This window comes from Caretta caretta, chromosome 4 (genome assembly GCF_965140235.1).
Source record: "Caretta caretta isolate rCarCar2 chromosome 4, rCarCar1.hap1, whole genome shotgun sequence".
Taxonomy (NCBI): Eukaryota; Metazoa; Chordata; order Testudines; family Cheloniidae; genus Caretta; species Caretta caretta.
This window is the reverse complement of record NC_134209.1, coordinates 127,366,546-127,386,852: the sequence shown is the minus strand read 5'-3', so window position 1 is coordinate 127,386,852 and position 20,307 is coordinate 127,366,546. Positions and strand designations below refer to the sequence as shown.

General features: G+C 42.0%; 1 protein-coding gene across 4 annotated transcripts in view; it reads left to right on the top strand.

Moving 5' to 3' along the window:
- Nucleotides 1-16,110, top strand: part of CYTL1 (cytokine like 1) — a 152,367-nt gene extending 136,257 nt beyond the window's left edge. For all 4 annotated transcript variants that reach the window (XM_048848888.2, XM_075128033.1, XM_075128032.1 and 1 more), the window contains 5 exons: nt 11,421-11,492; nt 13,531-13,621; nt 13,715-13,759; nt 15,158-15,286; nt 15,451-16,110. In XM_048848888.2, coding sequence (XP_048704845.2) covers nt 11,421-11,492; nt 13,531-13,621; nt 13,715-13,759; nt 15,158-15,286; nt 15,451-15,534 — 421 coding nt within the window. In that variant the 3' untranslated portion in view covers nt 15,535-16,110. The remainder of the gene's footprint in view (nt 1-11,420; nt 11,493-13,530; nt 13,622-13,714; nt 13,760-15,157; nt 15,287-15,450) is intronic.
- Nucleotides 16,111-20,307: the final 4,197 nt, after the last annotated feature.

Sequence of the window (20,307 nt, the reverse complement as noted above, 5' to 3'; positions counted from 1 at the left end):
TATTAGAAGAAAATGGAGTGCCTGACTTACCATGCTTTGTGCCACCTGCCACGAAAGTAACAAGAACATAGAATAATAAATCTTCCTTCACTTTTTCCCCCCATTGCACCAATTTCCATCTTTAAAAAAAAAAATCACATGTGTTCTGAATTCTTTGCCTTAACTTTGACTCATGATGAAAACTGACCTTGGCCACTTCTGCTTCACACATAAGCAGGACACAAGCTTGTCTGATATATATTTCTCTTTAGCCCTACAGCAGCCAGAGGATATGACACTGACCTTGGGCACTGCCCTGTATTCAGAAAATGCATACATTACTCTGTTGATTCAACCAGTAAAAACAAAAAAATAAAGTGGAAAACAAGTTCAATGTATACTGACTTTCAGACCCCAGGGCCAGTTTTCTGGCTTGTTTTCCATTAAAAGTTAAATTCTTCTCATTTAGTTCCTGGTGTGTATGTTTTGGCCTCTGTTTGCTGTAAGGAATGTGTCCACAGCTAAACAAATGCTTCCCTAAGGGAAGCTGGAGCTTCACATGTGGTGCATCAGAGAGAGAAAGAAAGCTTTATAAAGAAAGAAATGGAGTAAGTTCTGTGAGGAGGTAAGAAAAGTTTGAAATCGTTAAACTAGAACATCAAAAAGTAACTTTTAGGAGTGCCAGTTAGGTCTGGTGTTCTGGAACATATTATCTACACCCCTTGAAAGAGTATGAGAAATAACTAATTGCAAAAAAGTGTAGTCAGTATTTTCTTGATTTAAAAGTACTGAACAGTCACCTTCTGCAAACAGATATCCAAACAAACACAGTATGTAAAAGTCCAAACTCTCCTCTTCCTGGTGCTTGGCTGTTGTTGTTGTTAACAAACAGCTCAGATCTTCTAACCAGGCTTGGCTACTGCTAGGTCCTCCCACAGGACTTCTCAGCTCACACACTAGGTTCTCTCACACAGAGAACAAACACCCCCGTCTCCTACATCCAGATTGAACAACACACACACTTAACCCTTTCCCAGAAAGATCAACACCTGATCAGATTTCAAGCAAACTCTTCGACTGTTAAAAAGGTAACAATTTGGGACCATTCGGGCTCTCATTGAGGTCAATGGCTATATTCCCATTGAACTATTTTAGTGGAAGCAGGAACTGGCCCTTTGTATATCTATTCCAAAGGAGGGCTACATTTATAAATACATAGTGGAGTTTAAGGATAGTAAATCAAACTAGGCTTTGTCTGATCACTTTAAAACTTTAATGAGTAACGCTTAGTTCTAAAGGGTCTCTACCTTTGCTTCCATTCCCTTGATGTCTTTGTTGTGTGACAATAAAAGTAATACAGATAACACTACTAAAGTGTCTTGGATTGTTTTACTGCAAAAGCACAACCTGTACCAAAATTATACATGAAAAGGAACTGCACCTCGGTCTGTTTGACATGGACAAAGTCATTGCCAATTAAGTACCACTAATAAATAGAATGGGTTTATTTTCTGAGTTTGGTTCACAATATGATGAGAGTGTTTTGGAGTACATAGAACAGCTGATAAAAACCATTGGGTAAGTGTAACATTGCATTCAGACTGGGGTTCAGTATGCAAGTGTAACCCTCTGGTCAGTGTTACACATCCCCTCTGTGCCTGATCTACAGAGAATATGAAAGTTTGTTACAGCTCTTGGTTCTTTAACTCAAGCTATGAACGGTCACATTATAACTCTGGAGGTCCCAGTTCAATCCCTTGCATCAGACAAGAGGATAACTGTTGCACAATTGATCAAACCAACATATATGTAATGCTGACCTGGTCAGTTAGCCCTGACTCCAGCGTGGGAATGTGGTAAAGCTGGTTTGACTGGAACCTGCAATCCTTGAATACAACGGTTTCTATGTTTTCAAGTGGCATGGATCACATCTCAAGACACTGGTTGTTGTAGTGATTACATCTCCTTCCATTTGCTATAGCAGACAACTCTTACATGGAGAAGGAATATCAGAATTTCTCTTTTTTAATATAAAGAGGATGGGAAGTCAGATGGTACAGTGTAGTTAAAGTGGTACAATTTTCTAGTATCAACAAGGTCTTCATCTAAGTTATGGTTGGGTTAACTGCAGGAAGTTCACTGTACCAGGAATATCAGCAAATACAAAACTCCACAAAAATGTACAAGAATCCTTAACATTAACCAGCTCATTGCCTTCTCAGCTGTCTGGATTTAAAAATAAAAGTTACAGGGACCCTCAGTAATCAGGGTGTTGAGAAGTGTGGTTCCTAAGCAGAAGAGAAGGTTCATTTCTTTTTTGTTTAATTAAAAAAAAATTTGAGATGAAGAATTTGAAATAAAAATAAGGTTTTTAATTGACAAGTATATTTGATACACAGCATACATATTAACACTAATTTTTCTCATGTTCCATTATTTACTTTTCCTTGTCATGCTTGAGGATTTATTTTGCCTAATTCTATTCCTGAGCCTGGCTGATATATTTAATAAGTTTATTCAATTTCTTGAACAGAAAGCAACTCCAGTTATTTTCACAACATACATGACTGTAGTCAGTAGAGCTTCATTCATCCAGGGCCTGTTCTCCATATTCTTGGACTTGGCAGAGTTATTCACACCATGCAAAGTGGAGAAGATCCTTGGTGTCCAGTGTAGCTCGAAGGAGCTTGCAAAGGTGGCTTCCTGATACCTAAAGGGAAATCCTGGCTCTGTGAAGACAGTGAGTTTTGCCATTGTTTTCAGCGGGGGCAGGATTTCATCCATAAAGTTTGTACACAGTATGAGATCTATGTATGTGGAGACAACAGAATAAAAGAGCCACTGTCTATTACATGGATGTGAGCTGGGAACTTTGCTCATCATAGCTAGTTGATTTGAGGATTTGTTTTAGCTCTGCTGTTCAATTAGTCTGTTGGAAGAACTGTTTACAATCAGAGATACACAAAGCAATGGACATTTGACCAGATGTTAGTTTCTTGGTAAAAAAGGATACATGGAAAACAATCTGCTACCGTGCTAAGATGGTCCTGAGAAAGCTCTGCTGCATGCTGTAGCTCAGCAGGGAGGTCTCCCTGGATTTCTGTTTAGGTTGAACCAGTTGATTATACATAGTTGCATTCTCAATCTCATTCATTTCACTGCGTGTGTTTTAGTGAATTAACACTGCTGAAAGGTGCTGGAGAGCTAGTCCTGGGGAACGAATTCCTCCATTTAGCTACAGATCAGGCACCACACACACAGAAGTTCCTTACTAGGATGATCTAGAGGGACATCCTTTACGAGCAAGTGGGTAGCTCAGACCCCAGCCATTAATCTCCTTAATGCGTTTACACCAGAGATTAATTTGGCCCACTGAATGTGCTGCTCCGATGCATTCATTGGTAACTGTTAGTTTCACACCATTCTTCTTTGTGAAGATGACCACAAGGGAAGTGAAGATGACTGGTGTTTAGAAGGCCTGGAGCTATGGAACATATTTTGGAAAAGGGGTGGAGGGGATAGTTTGTTAGTAGATGGGCTTGGTTTCTCAGCTGCCTCAGATTAACAAATATGGATCTAAATCTAAACCAGAATCTAGAAGTGTTGCTTAGGCCTTGTCACTGCTAGGAAATAGTGTGTTTTGACTTCAGGGTCACTAACACACAAGCTGTCCCAGGTAAAAAAACACATTGAAGACCAGGCACTTTAGTTTTACATTGAGGTAAAAGTCTAACCTTTTACAGACACCCCCATACTCCTCAAGGCTAGACCTCACCTAGCTTACTTCAAGGTAAAACTAACGTGTCTGCTTTTCATTGTGTTTTTCCCTTGGCATAGCTCATGTGTATCAGTTATCCTGAGATTTAAAACAAAACAAAAAAAAACCCCACATAACAAAAACCACACCACCCAGTTTTTTTGGTGGTCAAGACAAGTCTCTAAAGCCTAAATTAGTAGAATCAGTAAGTCTAGTGGTCACTGCCAAAATAGGAGAGTCAGGACTAGAGCTGTGCAATCATTGTCAGTGTATTTATCTCAACACCCCTGTGAGATAGAGCATTATTCCCATTTTATAGATGGGGAACTGAGGAAGAGACGGACTAAGACCCAGATCCTCAAAAGGTATTTAGGCTCTTAAATTGCATTGAAATCAGTGTTAGGAGCCAAAATACCTTTTAAGGGTCTGAACTTAAGTAACTTGCCCAAAAATCACAAAAGAAGTCTGTTGCAGAGCATGAAATTGAATGCAGGTCTCCTGAGTTATAAGCTCATGCCCTAACCATTGGGCAATCCTATCTCTAAGACCACAAGGTCCCCCCATCTCCATACGTGTTGTATAGAAATACAACTTTCAAGTAACTTGCAGGTATTAGTACAGTGCCAGTTCCCTGTTAATAGGTCCTCCAGATTTCAGTTTGTGTGGCTCATGTGACATGAACACAGATATGCTCACCCTTCCTAGTCAGAACACCTGGGTTCTACTCTTGACTGTTTCATGGTTTAGTTTCTTTTATTCACTTGATTTAAAATAAATATCTTTTTGAGTGGCAATATCAGTTTGCTCTTAGTATATGGAAACAGCAGGAATGCTGGGGACGAAGATAGGACTATAAAATCATTAAGCACCAGAGATTAAAGCAGCAAAGAGGATTCAATCACCAACATAAGGCATTACTACTGTATAGTAATAATGGCAACCATCATTTCAGAGGTACTGTAAGTTGCTTAGGGCTTGTCTGTACCGGGGATCTGTGTGCCATTGGAGCTTCACCAAGAGGTGCAAATCACTAGCAGAGAGCATGAATATCAAAAATGACTTGCACAAGTCTGGTTTACCCCAGTTTCAAATGAAGGCAAGCTCTATCTTTTACACCTATGCAGTGCATCTGCACTAAAAGTTCATACCAGTGTAGTTACATCAATATAGCTGCATCCATGCAAAATAAATAAATCCCAGTGTAAATAAGCCCTTACAGGTAGTCCTGGTATCTAGAGTAAGCCTCTGAATACCTCTGTGTAATGGAGAGACTGAAGTCTGCTAAAGCAGTTCCGCCCAGCTCTAAATGCAAGGAGTGTTATTTTTGTCACAACAGAAAGCTTAGGAAAGGTGTTTTAAATCACTTCCTAAATACACGGGGCTTAAAGAAAAGCATTTTTCTATATTTTCCCCCTTTTTTTAAAAAAGTGGCTCATTTCATGAAGTGCCTGATGGCAGCCTCTAAATATTAATATAAACATTCACTAGACAAGTCTTCAACTTTAAAGGGATAATAAAGAAAGTTGTTTGGAGTCCCAGTAGACTGTTCATGTTCAAACATGGCAAGAATTTCTGCCCATACAGCAAGCCCTTTCATTTTTAGAAAAATATTTTTGTTTCATTTTTTAGTAATTTAAAAGCAAACAAGACTATGTAGCTCAAAAATGTAGGTAGTTAAGTCATGGGATACTTCCCAATCTCTCCTTTTTCTGTTTGCTTTTAAAAGGAATTTTGCATACTAAAGAGTAAATCAACAAGTTGAATTTCCACCAAGGGTGCTGGTGACATCATAAACCATAAGAGTGAAGATCAAATGGTTGCATGACATGTGATGACCAAGACAGAAATTCACATACAATTATGGTGTTTCTTTATAACAACCATCACCTTGATCATTACCAAAGATTGAACCTGGGTCTTCTAGAGCCACAGGCATGAACTTCTGCAACTTCAGCTAAAAGGCTGAGCTATTCCCCACTGAATTCAGTGGGCTTTGGATCAATCCCACAGTTCCCAACTATGATACTATAGTAGAGTCAGATCCTCTGTGAATCAGGCACAGAAGACAACACATAACACACATTGAACATTAAGTTATATCTTGCTCTCCTCCAGTGTCTTCCTGTCATATGTTTCTCCTGTCTAGGCTTCTCCATTTTGCTACCCCCCTCACCACAACCTTATGATTTACAGACCAGCTCCCTCTCTTCTCTTCCCCTTCCATGAAAATAGTTCTCCTCTCCCTACTCATGTACCTTTTGGTTGCTTGGCTTCTATGGTCCTCAGGTCTCTGACCAAAACCTAGACGTAAGCAGTCAATGCGGAGTTCAGATCTGAATCTGAATTGTATAGCTTAGACACACCTCTGCCTTCTAATGCACTGTCTCCAGATCCACCCCTCTCCACTCCCCCCATGTCCTTGTAGCAACCTTTTACGTACTTGAAAGCTATTCTGTCCCCTCTCAGTCTTCTCTTCTCCTAATATTTTCCAATCTTCCCTCACAGGTCATCTCTTTTTTGTGCTTTTCTCTAGTTCATCCACATCTTTCCTGAAATGTGGCACCCAGAACTGGACACAATACTCCAGTTGAGGCCTAAACAGTGCAGAGTAGAGTCTTCTCCTTTCTCTCTCTCACCCCTTTGTTCCAGCATGTGGGAGCTGCTTCTTCTCTCTTCCCCCCACCAACCCTTCCTTCCTGCTCAGGGTGTGGGAAGGGGTCACATGCTGCATCAGGGGTCAGAACTTGGGGGGGAAGAGGGAGGCTTGTCTTGCCCACTGCTGCTGCCATTGGGCAGTGAGTGTGGTGCTAGGGCCAGGTATTTGGCTGCCATTTGGTGGTACTGGAGTGTGAGGGTGGTTGATGCAGCTTGCTGACTAGTCTGGGTGGCCATTGTGGGCTCCCAGTTTCAGCCTCACCCTTTACCTACCTGCTGGATCCTTGGTGATGCCAGGGGTTTGATTGATCACCAGTTTTGGGGTCTGGAAAGGACTTCTTCCATGTGGCAAAACTGGCTGGCTAACTGCTGTGTGGGGTTTTTCACCTTCCACCCCGCATCCAGTTCTGGTCTGGGGGTGGGGGAGGAGGGGTTAAATTACAATTGTTGCAGTTCAGTAGGTTCCAGTGCAGTTCACGGGTTAGGGAAAAAAAAGAAAAAAGTGTCCAACTAAGGTCCCTGTAACTTATTGGGCTGCCTGGGTAGGATGATGTTGGGGAGGGCAGAAGTGCTTCTATCCTAGGCAACTCCTGGCTCCTCTCATCTCATCCCTACCACCTTCAGCATAGAGGAGGGGACTGGGTCAGGACTCTGGCTTCCAGTCAGAGTCTCTTGGCAGGCTTGAGGGAGCCGAGGACATGGCCTTCATACCCATCCTCAAGCTTATGTCTACCAAGGCCATTAGTGCTCACTGGGAAATGCACTGGAACAACCTTTCTGGGTATTTGGGGTAAAGTTACCTATCCAGTTAGGGAAAAGTTTTAAATAAAGCGGTGGCCTCTGCATTTAACCTTCTTGTCATGTCTGTCTCTCATTATTTCCATGTGCACGGAAGTGCACTTTGTTAGATTGAATACATTAGTCACACAATATTTTTTTCTGTTCTTGGATTAGATGAGTAACTAAGAATCAGGTTTGAGTGTCACATGAAGTTTAAAGTTTTGCAAAATGTTCTCTATTTAGCTTAAAACTTATTTCCATGACCACTCCTGCCAGTAATGTCATTCACAGGAACGTTCTCAGAAAATGGATGCAAGAGGGGAATAGACACAGGTGGAGTGAACTTCAAAATATTTTCCATAAATTATTCAAAGAAAACATGATGTATTAGCTCAGCTCTATTCACTCATTGTCAGCTCACAGTATGATTTTTTTTCTTTCCCTTGTATTAGTCTACTCTGCAGTTGATTAGCAATCAAAACACTAAAATGCTTTGACCATGTAAAGTGCAATCTAAATGCTGTTATTAAGTATAACATGTTATTGTTAAGTATTATGGTAATCAAAATAGACGTTTATGAAAAAGATTCATATGCTTTTAAAGAATTCAAGCACCTGAGACAAGGACAGTTGTTTCTTACAGATCTGGCTTCCATTTCTAGGTTAAGGGAAAAAATACAAAAGAAAGAGACCTGGGAAATAGAGAGATTTTGTTTCACTGTAAAAATTGAGGTTGTAATACAGGGACCTTGAGAGGGAAGAGTGTGTTGTGCTTAAAGCACTGATTAGGACTTGAGATCTGGGTTTGATTCTCATCTCCACCATGTTCTTCCAGTGTGATCTTCGACAAGTCACTTAGGCTTGGCAATACTGAGCAAAGCATGACAGTTTGATACTTCAAAATTTCTCATTCCACATTGGTATGAAAGAAGCCTTTCAAACTTTTTCACAGAAATCTCACAAGAGAGAGTACACAAACAAACCAACCTGAGAATAGCCAATAGCCAAGTGGTTATTAGCCAATAGCCAAGTGTGCCCTTGTTGCCAAGAAGGCCAATGGCATTTTGGGATGTATAAGTAGGGGCATAGCGAGCAGATCGAGGGACGTGATCGTTCCCCTCTATTCGACATTGGTGAGGCCTCATCTGGAGTACTGTGTCCAGTTTTGGGCTCCACACTACAAGAAGGATGTAGATAAATTGGAGAGAGTCCAGCGAAGGGCAACAAAAATGATTAGGGGTCTGGAACACATGACTTATGAGGAGAGGCTGAGGGAGCTGGGATTGTTTAGCCTGCAGAAGAGAAGAATGAGGGGGGATTTGATAGCTGCTTTCAACTACCTGAAAGGGGGTTCCAAAGAGGATGGCTCTAGACTGTTCTCAATGGTAGCAGATGACAGAACGAGGAGTAATGGTCTCAAGTTGCAGTGGGGGAGGTGTAGATTGGATATTAGGAAAAACTGTTTCACTAAGAGGGTGGTGAAACACTGGAATGCGTTACCTAGGGAGGTGGTAGAATCTCCTTCCTTAGAGGTTTTTAAGGTCAGGCTTGACAAAGCCCTGGCTGGGATGATTTAACTGGGAATTGGTCCTGCTTCGAGCAGGGGGTTGGACTAGATGACCTTCTGGGGTCCCTTCCAACCCTGATATTCTATGATTCTATGGTTTGGGCACTCAACAAGGATATGGGAAATCCAGGTTTGAGTCCCTGCACTACCTGATTTGGAGAAGGGATATGAACCTAGGTCTCCTACAGTCTAGTTGTTAGGACTCATGCAGGATATCAGCTATCCTAGAGTCTGTCATTTAACATGAAAAGCTTTGAAAGGTCTTTTATATCACTGGAGAATGAGAAATTTTGAAACCTCAAAAGTTTTCATGGGATGGTAAAAACATTTCCAACCCAACTGTAGGCCTAACAGTGTAAGTCACTTTTGAAAATAGGATTTAGGCCTTGCATTATTAAAGAGACCAACTCCTAAATACCTTTAAAAATCTGGGCCTTGTGTTGGAGCAACCTGAAGGGTTATTAAATCACTGATTGAACTAAAATGCTAGTAAATTAAACTGACAACCTATACCAAATACAATCAGGTACTTTAGAAAGGGATCTACAAAAAGGGAAGATGTGCTACCGAGTAAGTCCTCCAGGAAATGCTACACTTCCTGTATGCTCCAGAGGCAGTCTTTGGTTTCCTGTGACACACACACACACACTCTGCTGGGACAGAAACAAAGCAGCCCAGGACAGTCACAGGCTCAGCTTCACAGAGTAGTTGAAAGTTTAATTACCTCATTCCGTAAATAGTTCCTGTCCATAATCAGGAGTTTATGGCACCGCTCTGCTTATCAGTAAGATCCTACACTACTATTGGCATCCTTTACTCTGTGAGGGAGAGTGAGAATTGCAGCCTAAGATATAGATGGTTTGCAATGTCTCGTGACTGAATAGTCCAATCTGAGATTTGCATGATCTTTGGCAGTTGTTGCAAATATATGTATCTTGGTTAGGAGCTGCTTGCTTCCTATGGGCTCTTTTCTCTTCAAGCTGTAGGAGCCAGCTCCTGTTTTGATGCCCTGATGGAGATGATGGCGCTGCTTTTTACGATCGCTTGCCAAGATTTCCCATCAATCAGGATCAATTCCACATTTTTTCCTATCTCGTTTGCATGTATCTTTATAGCAAAGCTTGGGATGTTTGGTTGTTCTTGTTCCCTCTGATAGATACCCAAGGACATGCTACATGGGGAGCTGTCTTCCAGCCTACTCAGAGGGTCCAGCCAGCGAAGTCATCTTTGCTTCAGCAGGGCTGCCACACTTGGTAAATTTGCCCTTTGAAGAAACTCTGCATTGACTTTATCTTGCCATTTGGTGTTGAGTAAGCAGCGTAAAGAGCATGGGTGAAAACTGTTTAACCTTTTTTCTGGATGAGCATAAGTTGTCCATGTTTCCCCACCACACGAGTGTGCTGAGGACGCAAGCTTGGTACACTAGCATTTTGGTCTCAATGGTAAGCTTTGAGTTGTTCCATGCTCTTTTAATTAGTCTGCTAAAGGTAGTGTCAGCCTTTCCAATGTGAACATTTAGTTCTTCATCCAGTGAGAGGGTGGTGGTCACTGTAGAACTTAAGTAGCTCAACATTTTGACTACTTCTAGCTGGTTTGCATTGAAGGTGATTGAAGGCTTTCGTGGAACCCCTTGTCCTAATATAACAGTTTTCTTAATACTGATGGTGAGAGCAAATGCCTGACAAGCACTTGGAAGGTAGTCCATGAGTTCTTGTAGTAGATCTTCATGGGTGGGTGTGACGTTGTCTAATTAAAATATAATCATGCAAATTATTGCTACCACTGCTATATAATTGCAACAAATCTTATACAAAGTATAATATACGACCAGAAAGGGTTAAACAGCTTGCAGGCTGAATGTCTCAAAGCCAACCTTTAAAGTCATGTTAGAAAGCATGTAAATCGTAATGAGGGCCATTCAATGTTAGAACTTTGAAATGTAAACCTATAGTGTTAGAAGTTAAAAAAAAGTTATACTAATAGTCTGTGTGTACTCATAAGTATTAGCCATGTAAACAGACAATTCTTGTCTGTCACTATAACTACTAATTCAGAGAGCAAAACGGAATATTAACATTTAGATGAATCTGGGTGAAATAATGTCATTGTCTAGATGTCTCTTTGAAGTTTGTGATAGAGTGCCTAATGGATAAATTGCCCTATGTTAATTTGTGTAATTAGTTACTGGTGAGGTTTAGAAAACAGAAGCCTATTGTTTACCCAGGACTGTATGGTCAAGCGGATGCTAGACAACTGTATAAAAGACCCTTGGGTCCCAATCCTTTTTATCTGAGATCTGCTTAAGCTTCATCAGGGGAAGTTTGAGTCACCAGACTGAGATCCCAGTTATGCTGATACACTCTGAATGTGATATTGGACACTGGACTGTAGACTATGGACTAAATTCCAAAAGAACTCTTTGCAACTACAAAAGCTCACCACCTCTGCTATGAATCTGAGCCTCAAGAATTGAATTCGTCTGTATGTATATTGATCTTTTAACCACTCTTTCTTTTTAAATAAATTTTAGTTTAGTTAATAAGAATTGGCTGTCAGCATGTATTTGGGTAAGATCTGGGATATTCATTAACCTGGAAGGTAATGTGTCCGATCCTTTGGGATTGGTAGAACCTCTTTTATATGATGAAAAAGATTTTCAGTAATTGTTTTTTCTTGACTTAGGTATCTGGATGGAGGCCTGAGGCTGGATCATTTTAAGGGAACTGCGTTGTTGGCTTCTGAGCAACCAGTGAGGTAATAAAGAATCTGTTTTGTGCTGGCTTCGTAAATCTAAGTACTGGAATATTCACCAGCTTTGGGGATTGTCTGCCCCATTCTTTGCAGTTCACTCTAATTGAGTGACCTCAGCTGCCTCCCCTCCCGGGATCCTGGTCACAGTGGACTATGAGGGCAGCATCATCAGCCAATAGAAGTCCCCTGATTAGCACCTTTTTGACTTTAGTGAAGCTCTGTGAAGAGATACAGACAGCCTCCGACACAGGAAACCTCAAAGTCATGTATGATGGCCTGAAAAAAGCTCTAGGCCCCACTGTCAACAAGGTTGCCCCTCACAAATTGCACAGCAGTGAAATCCTTACAGATAAAAGCAAGCAGTTGTCTCATTGAACACTATTCAGAGCTATACACACAAGAAACATACATCACCAGCAAATCACTGGACAAAATACCAACTCTACAGGTCATGCCAGAGCTAGACGTGGAGCCCACTGTAGAAGAGCTAAGAAAGGCCACTGATTTTCTATCAAGTGGCAAGGCTCCTGGAACAGATGGCATCCCAGCGGAAATCCTCAAATGAGGGAAAGACAGCCTACTACCATATCTTCATCATCTGCAACTTAAGTGTTGGAAAGAGGGTGAGGTACCACAAGAGATGTGTGACATAAATCAGCACCACTCTGTATAAAAATAAAAGGTGAAAAGGGCAACTGCAACAACTTCAGGAGTATCTCGCTACTAAGTATAGTGGGAAAAGCTTTTGCAAATGTCATCTTAGTACACCTACAACAGCTGGCGAATCGTGTCTACCCTGAATCACACAGTGCGGATTTATGGCTGGAAGATCAACTATAGACATGATAGTTTCTCTGGGTCAACCCCAGGAAAAATAGCAAAAAGCAAAAAGCAAAAAGCAAAACCGACCATTGTACATCACCTTTGTGGACCTAACCAAAGCATTTGACAGTCAGCAGAGCAGGTTTATTTGCAATACTAGAAAAGATAGGATGCCCACCAACCCTGTTAAATCTTTATGTTCATTCCATGACAACATGAGAGCAACTGTCCAGTTTGACAGGTCTTTAGATAGCTTTGAGAAGAAAAGCTGAGTAAAGCAAGGATGTGTTCTTGCCCCTTCACTCTTTGGAATCTTTTTTGTACTCCTGAACTGCACGTTTAAGGACATGAAAGATGGAGTGTATCTCCACAAAAGATCAGACAGGAAACTCTTCAACCTGTCACGACGTAAGTCAAAGACTAAAGTCAAAGTGTTACACTATCCCTTTACCATAAAAAAGGAAATTAATCGGAATCTGGTCCAGTGTTGGGAATTTTAGTATGAAACATATATTCTCCTTTTAATCTCAAAGTACTGAATATGTAGATACAGACAATAGAAACAGTGACTGCAACAAACAAAAAAACCCACTACACTCCCAGATTCAGCAATGTCTACGAGACCAGCAGAGGATGTGTGCCACTACAACCATTTTAAATGGTTTTCCATTTTAACTAATACAACAATATATGGCCCCCCATCTTGCTAGCATTTAGACTTAGAGAAACCTGTTTCTCTTTATGCACGTGAGCAATCACACAATGAGACTACTTGTGTGCATAATGGGAAGCATGTGCCTAAGTGGTTGCAGGAGTGGGGTCTGCAACTCCACAATAATCCTGTGTTGCTTATTACACATACTTGTGTTAGCCTTTAGATGGTTACTGGGTTGTTTTCTTTAGGGAATAAAGTGTACCAGTTGTGTTTGTTTGGTTATCCTCACTCCCTCCTTTCCCTGCTCCAGGACAGGAAAGTGCTAGCAGCTTTGGCTCTCAGGTTGGCAGGAAATTTAAAACGGCAGTGAGCCACTGTTTGGACCAACCCCAATACATTTTTTTCATTGATACAAGAGCCTATTTAAGGTGAGAGTCCACTTGTCAAACTTAGACTCCACTGAAACCTATCAGTAGTTGTGTAACCATTAACATTTGACATACTCTCCATAATGAAGATGCTGCTGAGTTTGGTTGTTCTGCTCTCTGTTTTTCTGTTGATTAGTTCAGCTCCTCCAACATGCTACTCAAGGATTCTATCTTTGAGCAAAGAAATCATGGCATCATTTAAGACTTTACAGAACACTGAACCTGTGGTGAGTTGATCTAAAACACTACTTAGATTGTTGCTTTTGAAACAAATCTCCCTAGGGGAAAAAAAATGGCAACGTCTCTATTCTTTACTACAGGACCCCTGCGTGGAGATGCTGCCCAAGCTCTACTTGGACATACATGTAAGTTGACACTATTCCTTCTTTACAACCATGAATTAAAAGCAGCTAATGAAAAAAAGTGCAATTATGGGACCTACTTTGAGTATGTATTGAAGCTACTTTTTGAAAGTCTAACCAGACTAGAGAGAAACAGTGAAAAGCAGCACTGTAGGATCTCATTTAAAAATGAAGATGTTTTTCTGAAGGTTTTTTTGTTGTGGTTTTTAAATTTTGGAAATGATTAAATCACCATTTAAGTGAATAACATTTGTATATTTATTATAATGGAATTTTACCAGCAAGTAATGTATTTATGGGAATGCATGAGAATAGTGAAAAGGTCAAAAGCAGAATCAAGACCATTGTGTCTTCTTTCCAGATGTGGCATATCTAGCTCATACAAATTGCTATTTTAACAAATTCAAGTGGAGGAGTGCATTGCTGGGTTTCTTTTTTAAAAATCAGCTATCACTTCTTGAGCTCTCTGAAAGTTTTCCATAGGAGACAAACGAATGGCAGCAATAATAATAAATGCATGTCCATCCACCACAAAGGATGTGTGACATGTTCTTTTGTGCAAGCACCTTAAGTTCTAGTGCTAAGCACTAGAATATGCCGTGTTATGCTTTCTTCACAAACAACTGGGAAAAACCCCTAAATTTTGCTGGAGGCAGCATAATCTAAAGTCGTCAGTAAAGGGCTGAGACCCAAGAACTCCTGGTTCTACTCCCAGCTTTGCCACTGACTCACTGCATGGCAAAGTGCAAGTAATTTAACTTCAGTGCCTCAGTTTCTCTGTTTTCAAAATGGGGATGGTAATTTATTCACCTGCTTTACAGGAACATGGTGAAATTAGTTAACATTTGTGCAGTATTTTGACAACATAAAGTGCTATGAACAAAGTTCCACCTGACCTTTACACCACTGTCCAGTGGGAATGAGGCAAATTATGACAAAGATCTTGGTTACTGTATATTGTAACAAACGGAGATGCTCCTATTGAAGGAATAGACCAAATTCTCCTGCATATAATTCCACTAACTCCAGAGGGTTATGCTAGTATTATCCTCTACTAGAGAGCATAAAAAGAAGCCAGTGATGCTATTGAACTATGAGAGCCAAGACTGGAGTGGGAGGGGCAGGGTCTATGCAGTTACCCCAGAATATCCTGTTAGATTGCATGGAATTAAGTGCCAGTAAAACACCAAGTCAGAGATGTAAAACAAAGAGGGAGCAGACAACCCTGTTATGAAATACTGATTGTTTATGTAATAAATAGTTTATTTAAAAACACATACACAGAGCTGGGAGTTCTCCATTCTGATGAAAGGGAATATTTCAGAGTGGCCAATGGGTAGTGCAAACCCACCAGTACTGCATCCAAACAGTTTTACAAATCACCCTTTCCCTGCCTTGCAGAATTATTGTGTGTTGGCAAAACTCCGAAACTTTGTGGCATACTCCGCTTGCCAAAGAGTGCCACAAGTGAGTGCTCTGAAGGAAAAGATCCGGAGCCTGTACACCATTATGATCTCCTTCTGCAGGAGGGTATGTCAATGAACGTACATTGCCACTATAACATCTGCTTCCAGCCAGATCCAACTGCCATTGACTTCAGTGGAGTTGGATCAGTCCCTAACCTTGATATTTTCACTGTCTTCTGCCTCCTTATCACCCATTTATAAAACTAATCATTGCTCTTATTTCCCCAGGACTTAGTGTTCCTTACTGACGATTGTGATGCTTTGGAAATCCCTATCCTGTCTCCTACTGATCCCTCTGTCATTCAGAGCTAAAAGAAAGTCAGACCACAGGAAGTACCTGGGATGGTTTAAAGGAAGCCAAGAGCCACCCAAAAAATGCAATCAACTACAACATTAACAACCTTGTTCTTTTTCAAGCACACCAGCCCTATTATCTCAGGCCTACCCATGTTTCTCAGCCTTGGCAGGAAATGATCTGCATGCCTTGCATACCTATCAAGCTGCTAGCAAAACTATGGTTAGAAAGCATTTTAGTCATTTGGCATTTGATGTTTCAGTTTAGCCAAATTAGAAAGTATGTTTTGTTTGATCAGAAATTAAATGCTGGGTTTGTTACTCTTTCATGAATAACTACATTCATACAAAGAAAAATATGATTCATATTTTAACTTAGTGGTTCCTCTCGAGGTAAACTTGCGATTGTCTGTTTTTTCTAAAGCAATTGGTAGAAGTGTTAGTCTGTAGTCACAGATGTCTCTGTACTTTTATAGTTTGTATACATGTATATTGATTGCTTTTAGCGTCAACCTTGTATGTATCAAAAATAACCCTTCAGCCAGTGGAAATCTCAGTGAAAAACTAAATTAAAAAATCCTTCTATCCAGAGAAGTCAGCATCACATCATGTCCATTTCATGTACACACTGAAAGATATCATCCCTCTAGCTTTTTTCCCCACAATCACCCCATAACTTGGGGTTTTTCCCCCCAGCATGAGCGGTCTTTAGTTTTGTTTCCATGGCAATGCAAACATTTCCATGCCTGCAGAATGAAGCTGTGCTTAAAAAGGTCATCAAGATGTGTTTTTAAACATTTTAGGAAACACCCATTTTTAAATGCTAACTTTATTAGTACTACTATATGAATATTCATTTTTAATTCAGTTTCTGTGTTACGAAAATTTAGCTTGGTGAGAGCAGTTTCGGAAGCTTATTCAGAACTTTGAGTGATAATTGAGTCATAGAAATACAATACATATATTGGATATAAAGAGCCAGACTGGAAACTCCATGAAAGCATCCCATCTAGTAGGAGGGCTTAGTGGCCCTGAAATGTGTACAGGGAGTGAGCCCCTCCCCTTCCAACCTTGCAGATCCTGGGGACCCACTTAGAAGAAACTCTGAGACCCATGGAAGTGGCCGCTATATGCACAGATGGTCCTTCCTCAATTCTGTGCTACTGGTTCCTCCTTCACGAGCCTTGTTGCTGGTGGTTGGTGCGTTGTTCTCAGTTGTTACCAGCTCTCATGATTTTAATTGCCAATCTCAGTGTCGGGTATTTGTTGAAAGCCCCAGCTCCTGGAATCATGTGATTGTGAGAATCTCAACTTTCATTTAAAAAGACAAAAGTTCCTAGCCCTCTTGGCTGCAGTGAAAAGCTTGGAACCATGAACCCCAAAGGCTCAAGAGTCATCAGGCAACTAAAAAGAACCCTCAAATGATCTTTTTTTAAGTGTCAAGGTTTAGGGGACAGGAAAGAACTGACATGTTTTTGGAACATTTGGGGTTACCCAATACCACAGAAACTATAGTCCGTTCTCAGCTGTGGCATGCAGCACTCGGTTCCGCTCTATGAAGAGGGGCCATTAGAATTTTCCAGCTCCTTCTCACAGATTTACGTATCAATAGCAGCTGCTCCACAATGTTTGATCACATTGGGGCTGCTCATGACCAGGAGCACAATCATGCATAGAGTTCTTGGGGAGATGGGTTGCACCTACTGGATTAGGTTCTGAGGAGGGAGAATGTTCTAGTGTTTAGAGAAAGGAACTGGAATCAGGACTCCTACATAATGTTCCAACAGAGGCCTTTGTGTGACTTTGGACAAGTCAATGTAACTTCTCTGTGCATCATTTTACTCATCTCTAAAATTAGTATAATATTTTCCTGCCTGACAGTAGTGCTCCGAGTTTAATTAAAAGGATGTGATATTTTCAGAAAGGCAAAGTATTGAAGTATAAATCAAAAATTACCATATAGATTAATGAAGATCTAAGCAGAAATAAAATATGCCTACAGAAATCAAAATGAGCTTGAGAATTCCAATAAAAAAACATTGCCATAAGCAAGAAAGACTAACTCCTTTGCTTGAAGGATAAGTTTGACCTTGACCTTTGACTCTATTCAGGTGCATTGAGTGTGTATTATTTACCTCTCAGCAGTCCCATGTATTCTGAATATGAGAGATTTATTTGAAAGCCATCCCAAGAACTTCTATAACCCCAGAATATCCTGTTTGACTGCATGGAATTAAGAGCCAGTAAAACACCAAGTCAGAGATGTAAAACAAGCAAAATGAGAGCGAGGTGGTCCCCCTCCACCTTCATATTTGGATCTCAGCCTCTTCCAATTTGTGTATTATCTGAAAAATCTCTATATAGAAAGGCATCTATAAAACCCTAAGGCTTTATCTACACTAGAGAAATACAATGTGCTAACCACCATTTCATTCCCCTGCCATGCCTGGAATACCGCCCCCACCCCAAATGTACACATGTATTCCCCAAATTTCTCCTAACAATGCACAGTCACCCACACAACCTTTTGGTTTAGTCCTGCTTCCAAACAAGACTCACCACCATGTGATCTTCAACTAGTGCACTGCCAGTGTGGATTTAGGTGCTGACTTAACAGTCGTAGTGGTGCAAATAGTCCTTCTCCAGCCACACCACAGTGGGCTGATCACTGCCTAGGTTGTTTGTCTAATGTGTTTTCTGTTCAAGCCTCTTCCCTCTATGGAAAGTACTATACACCCCTTAGAACTCATTTGTAAGCAATTTGCCACTCTAACTTTTTTGATAGCATTGACCTAAGGTCAACTCCTTTAGCAGCACGTGTGTGTCAGAAGAAAACGATTAGCATGCTGGCAGCAGGCCAGGCAGATCACAAGTACTGGTGTCTCTCGGGGGAATCCAAGAAATTGAGTCACAGCTGAACTCTGATAAACAAAAACCACTCATCTATAATTAAGTGTCTGAGCACTTGGACATTTGGTTTAGCAAGCCGTGCTGGGGAAGATCTTAAGGGCCTTACAGTGCAACACAACGAAGCCCCTGATAATAATAGCCAATCCTGGGCAGAGGGGAACATCTGCCCATTTTGGGAAGACCTGGACTTGACCTTCAGTGCAGCCTGATGTGCTACTAGACAGTATAGATCAGGGATCAGCAACCTTTGGCACACAGCCCACCAGGGTAAGCCCCCTGGGGGGCCGAGCCGGTTTGTTTACCTGACGCGTCCGCAGGTTCAGCCGATCGCAGATCCCACTGCCCGCGGTTTGCTGCTCCCTTGCACGGGGCGAGGGATGTGGTGGCCGCCACTTCCTGCAGCCCCCATTGGCCTGGAGCAGCAAGCCACGGCCAGTGGGAGCTGCAATTGGTTGAACCTGCGGACACGGCAGGTAAACAAACCGGTCCGGCCCACCAGGGGGCTTACCCTGGTGGGCCGCATGCCAAAGGTTGCAAATCCCTGCATAGGTGCCAACTTCTCCTGGCGCTGGTGGGTGCTTGACCCTCACCCTGCAACACCTCAACTCTACCCCTGCCCTGCCCCTATTTCAACCCCTTCCCCAAAGTCTCTGCCCCAACTCCACCCCCTCCCTGCCCCTATTGGACTCCTTCCCCAAATCCCCGTCCCAGCCCCGCCTATTCCTCGCCTCCTCCCCTGAGCATGCTGCATTCCCACTCCTCCCCCCTCCCTCCCATAGCTTCTTACACTACAAAACATCTGTTTTGAGGTGGCAAGCGCTGCATGGAGAAGCGGGGATGCGGTGTGCTCAGGGGAGGAGGTAAGGCGAGGTGAGCTGGGGCGGGGAGCTTGGCTGCCGGTGGATGCAGAGCACCCAAAAATTTGTCCCCATGGGTGCTCCAGCCCAAGAGCACCCACGGAGTCTGTGCCCATGGATCCCTGGTATAGATGCTCCCTGTACTGCAATGCTGAGGGATAAGGAAAGGGCAGAGGAGAAGGTTTGCTCCATAGTCCTGGCAGACCAGCGATGAGGAGCTGGACTGTAAAATGCCTAAGAACATATCAATACCTGAGGACAGGGCTGGATTTCCAATTAGACACAGTAGGCACTGGCCTAAGGGCGCCAGCGTTCTAGGACCATCTAAAAGTTGTGGGGTTTGTTTTTTTTTAAATACAGACATGAAAGTCAGCCGCAGAGGCAGGGGAGGCGGGAGAGGAGGAGGACATGGAGAGGCAGGCCCTGAAGATGCTGTGCCTAGGGATACGGAAGGTGCAAATCCAGCCCTGCCTGAGGTCCACAGATAGTATCAGAGGCAATGACCAATCCAGGTTGGGAAGAGGAATTAGGAGACTAGGAATCCTCTACAGCAGATATATACAGCAGTTCATTGTAATATATACCAATGGCGACTGACTTTTGCAGGGTCGGGGGATAATGGAAGGGACTTCTGGGCTCCAGTGAACACTGAAGTTATCTATATGAAATGGACATATGGTATGTGGCCTTACATGATGGGGGAGGTAGCCCCACTTGGGGATGGAAATACCCACTCCCTCCCTTCACATTTGCAAAGTGCAAGCAATAGCTACTGAGCCCCTCCCTCAACCCACTTTGGTACCCCCTCACCCAACTGTCAGCTGCATGAGCTGATGTCCCGGCAATGGCAGATGTGCCCACCAGCTCGTTGAGCTACACCCTAGGATCAGACCACAATGGGGTACAAGTAGGGGATTTCTCTACTCTATTTGAATTGAATCCCATGACCCTATCTTCAGGCTTCTCCCACATTATTCCCATTCCCCCCATATTCCTTCCCCCACTTTAGGCTTATTATATTTGT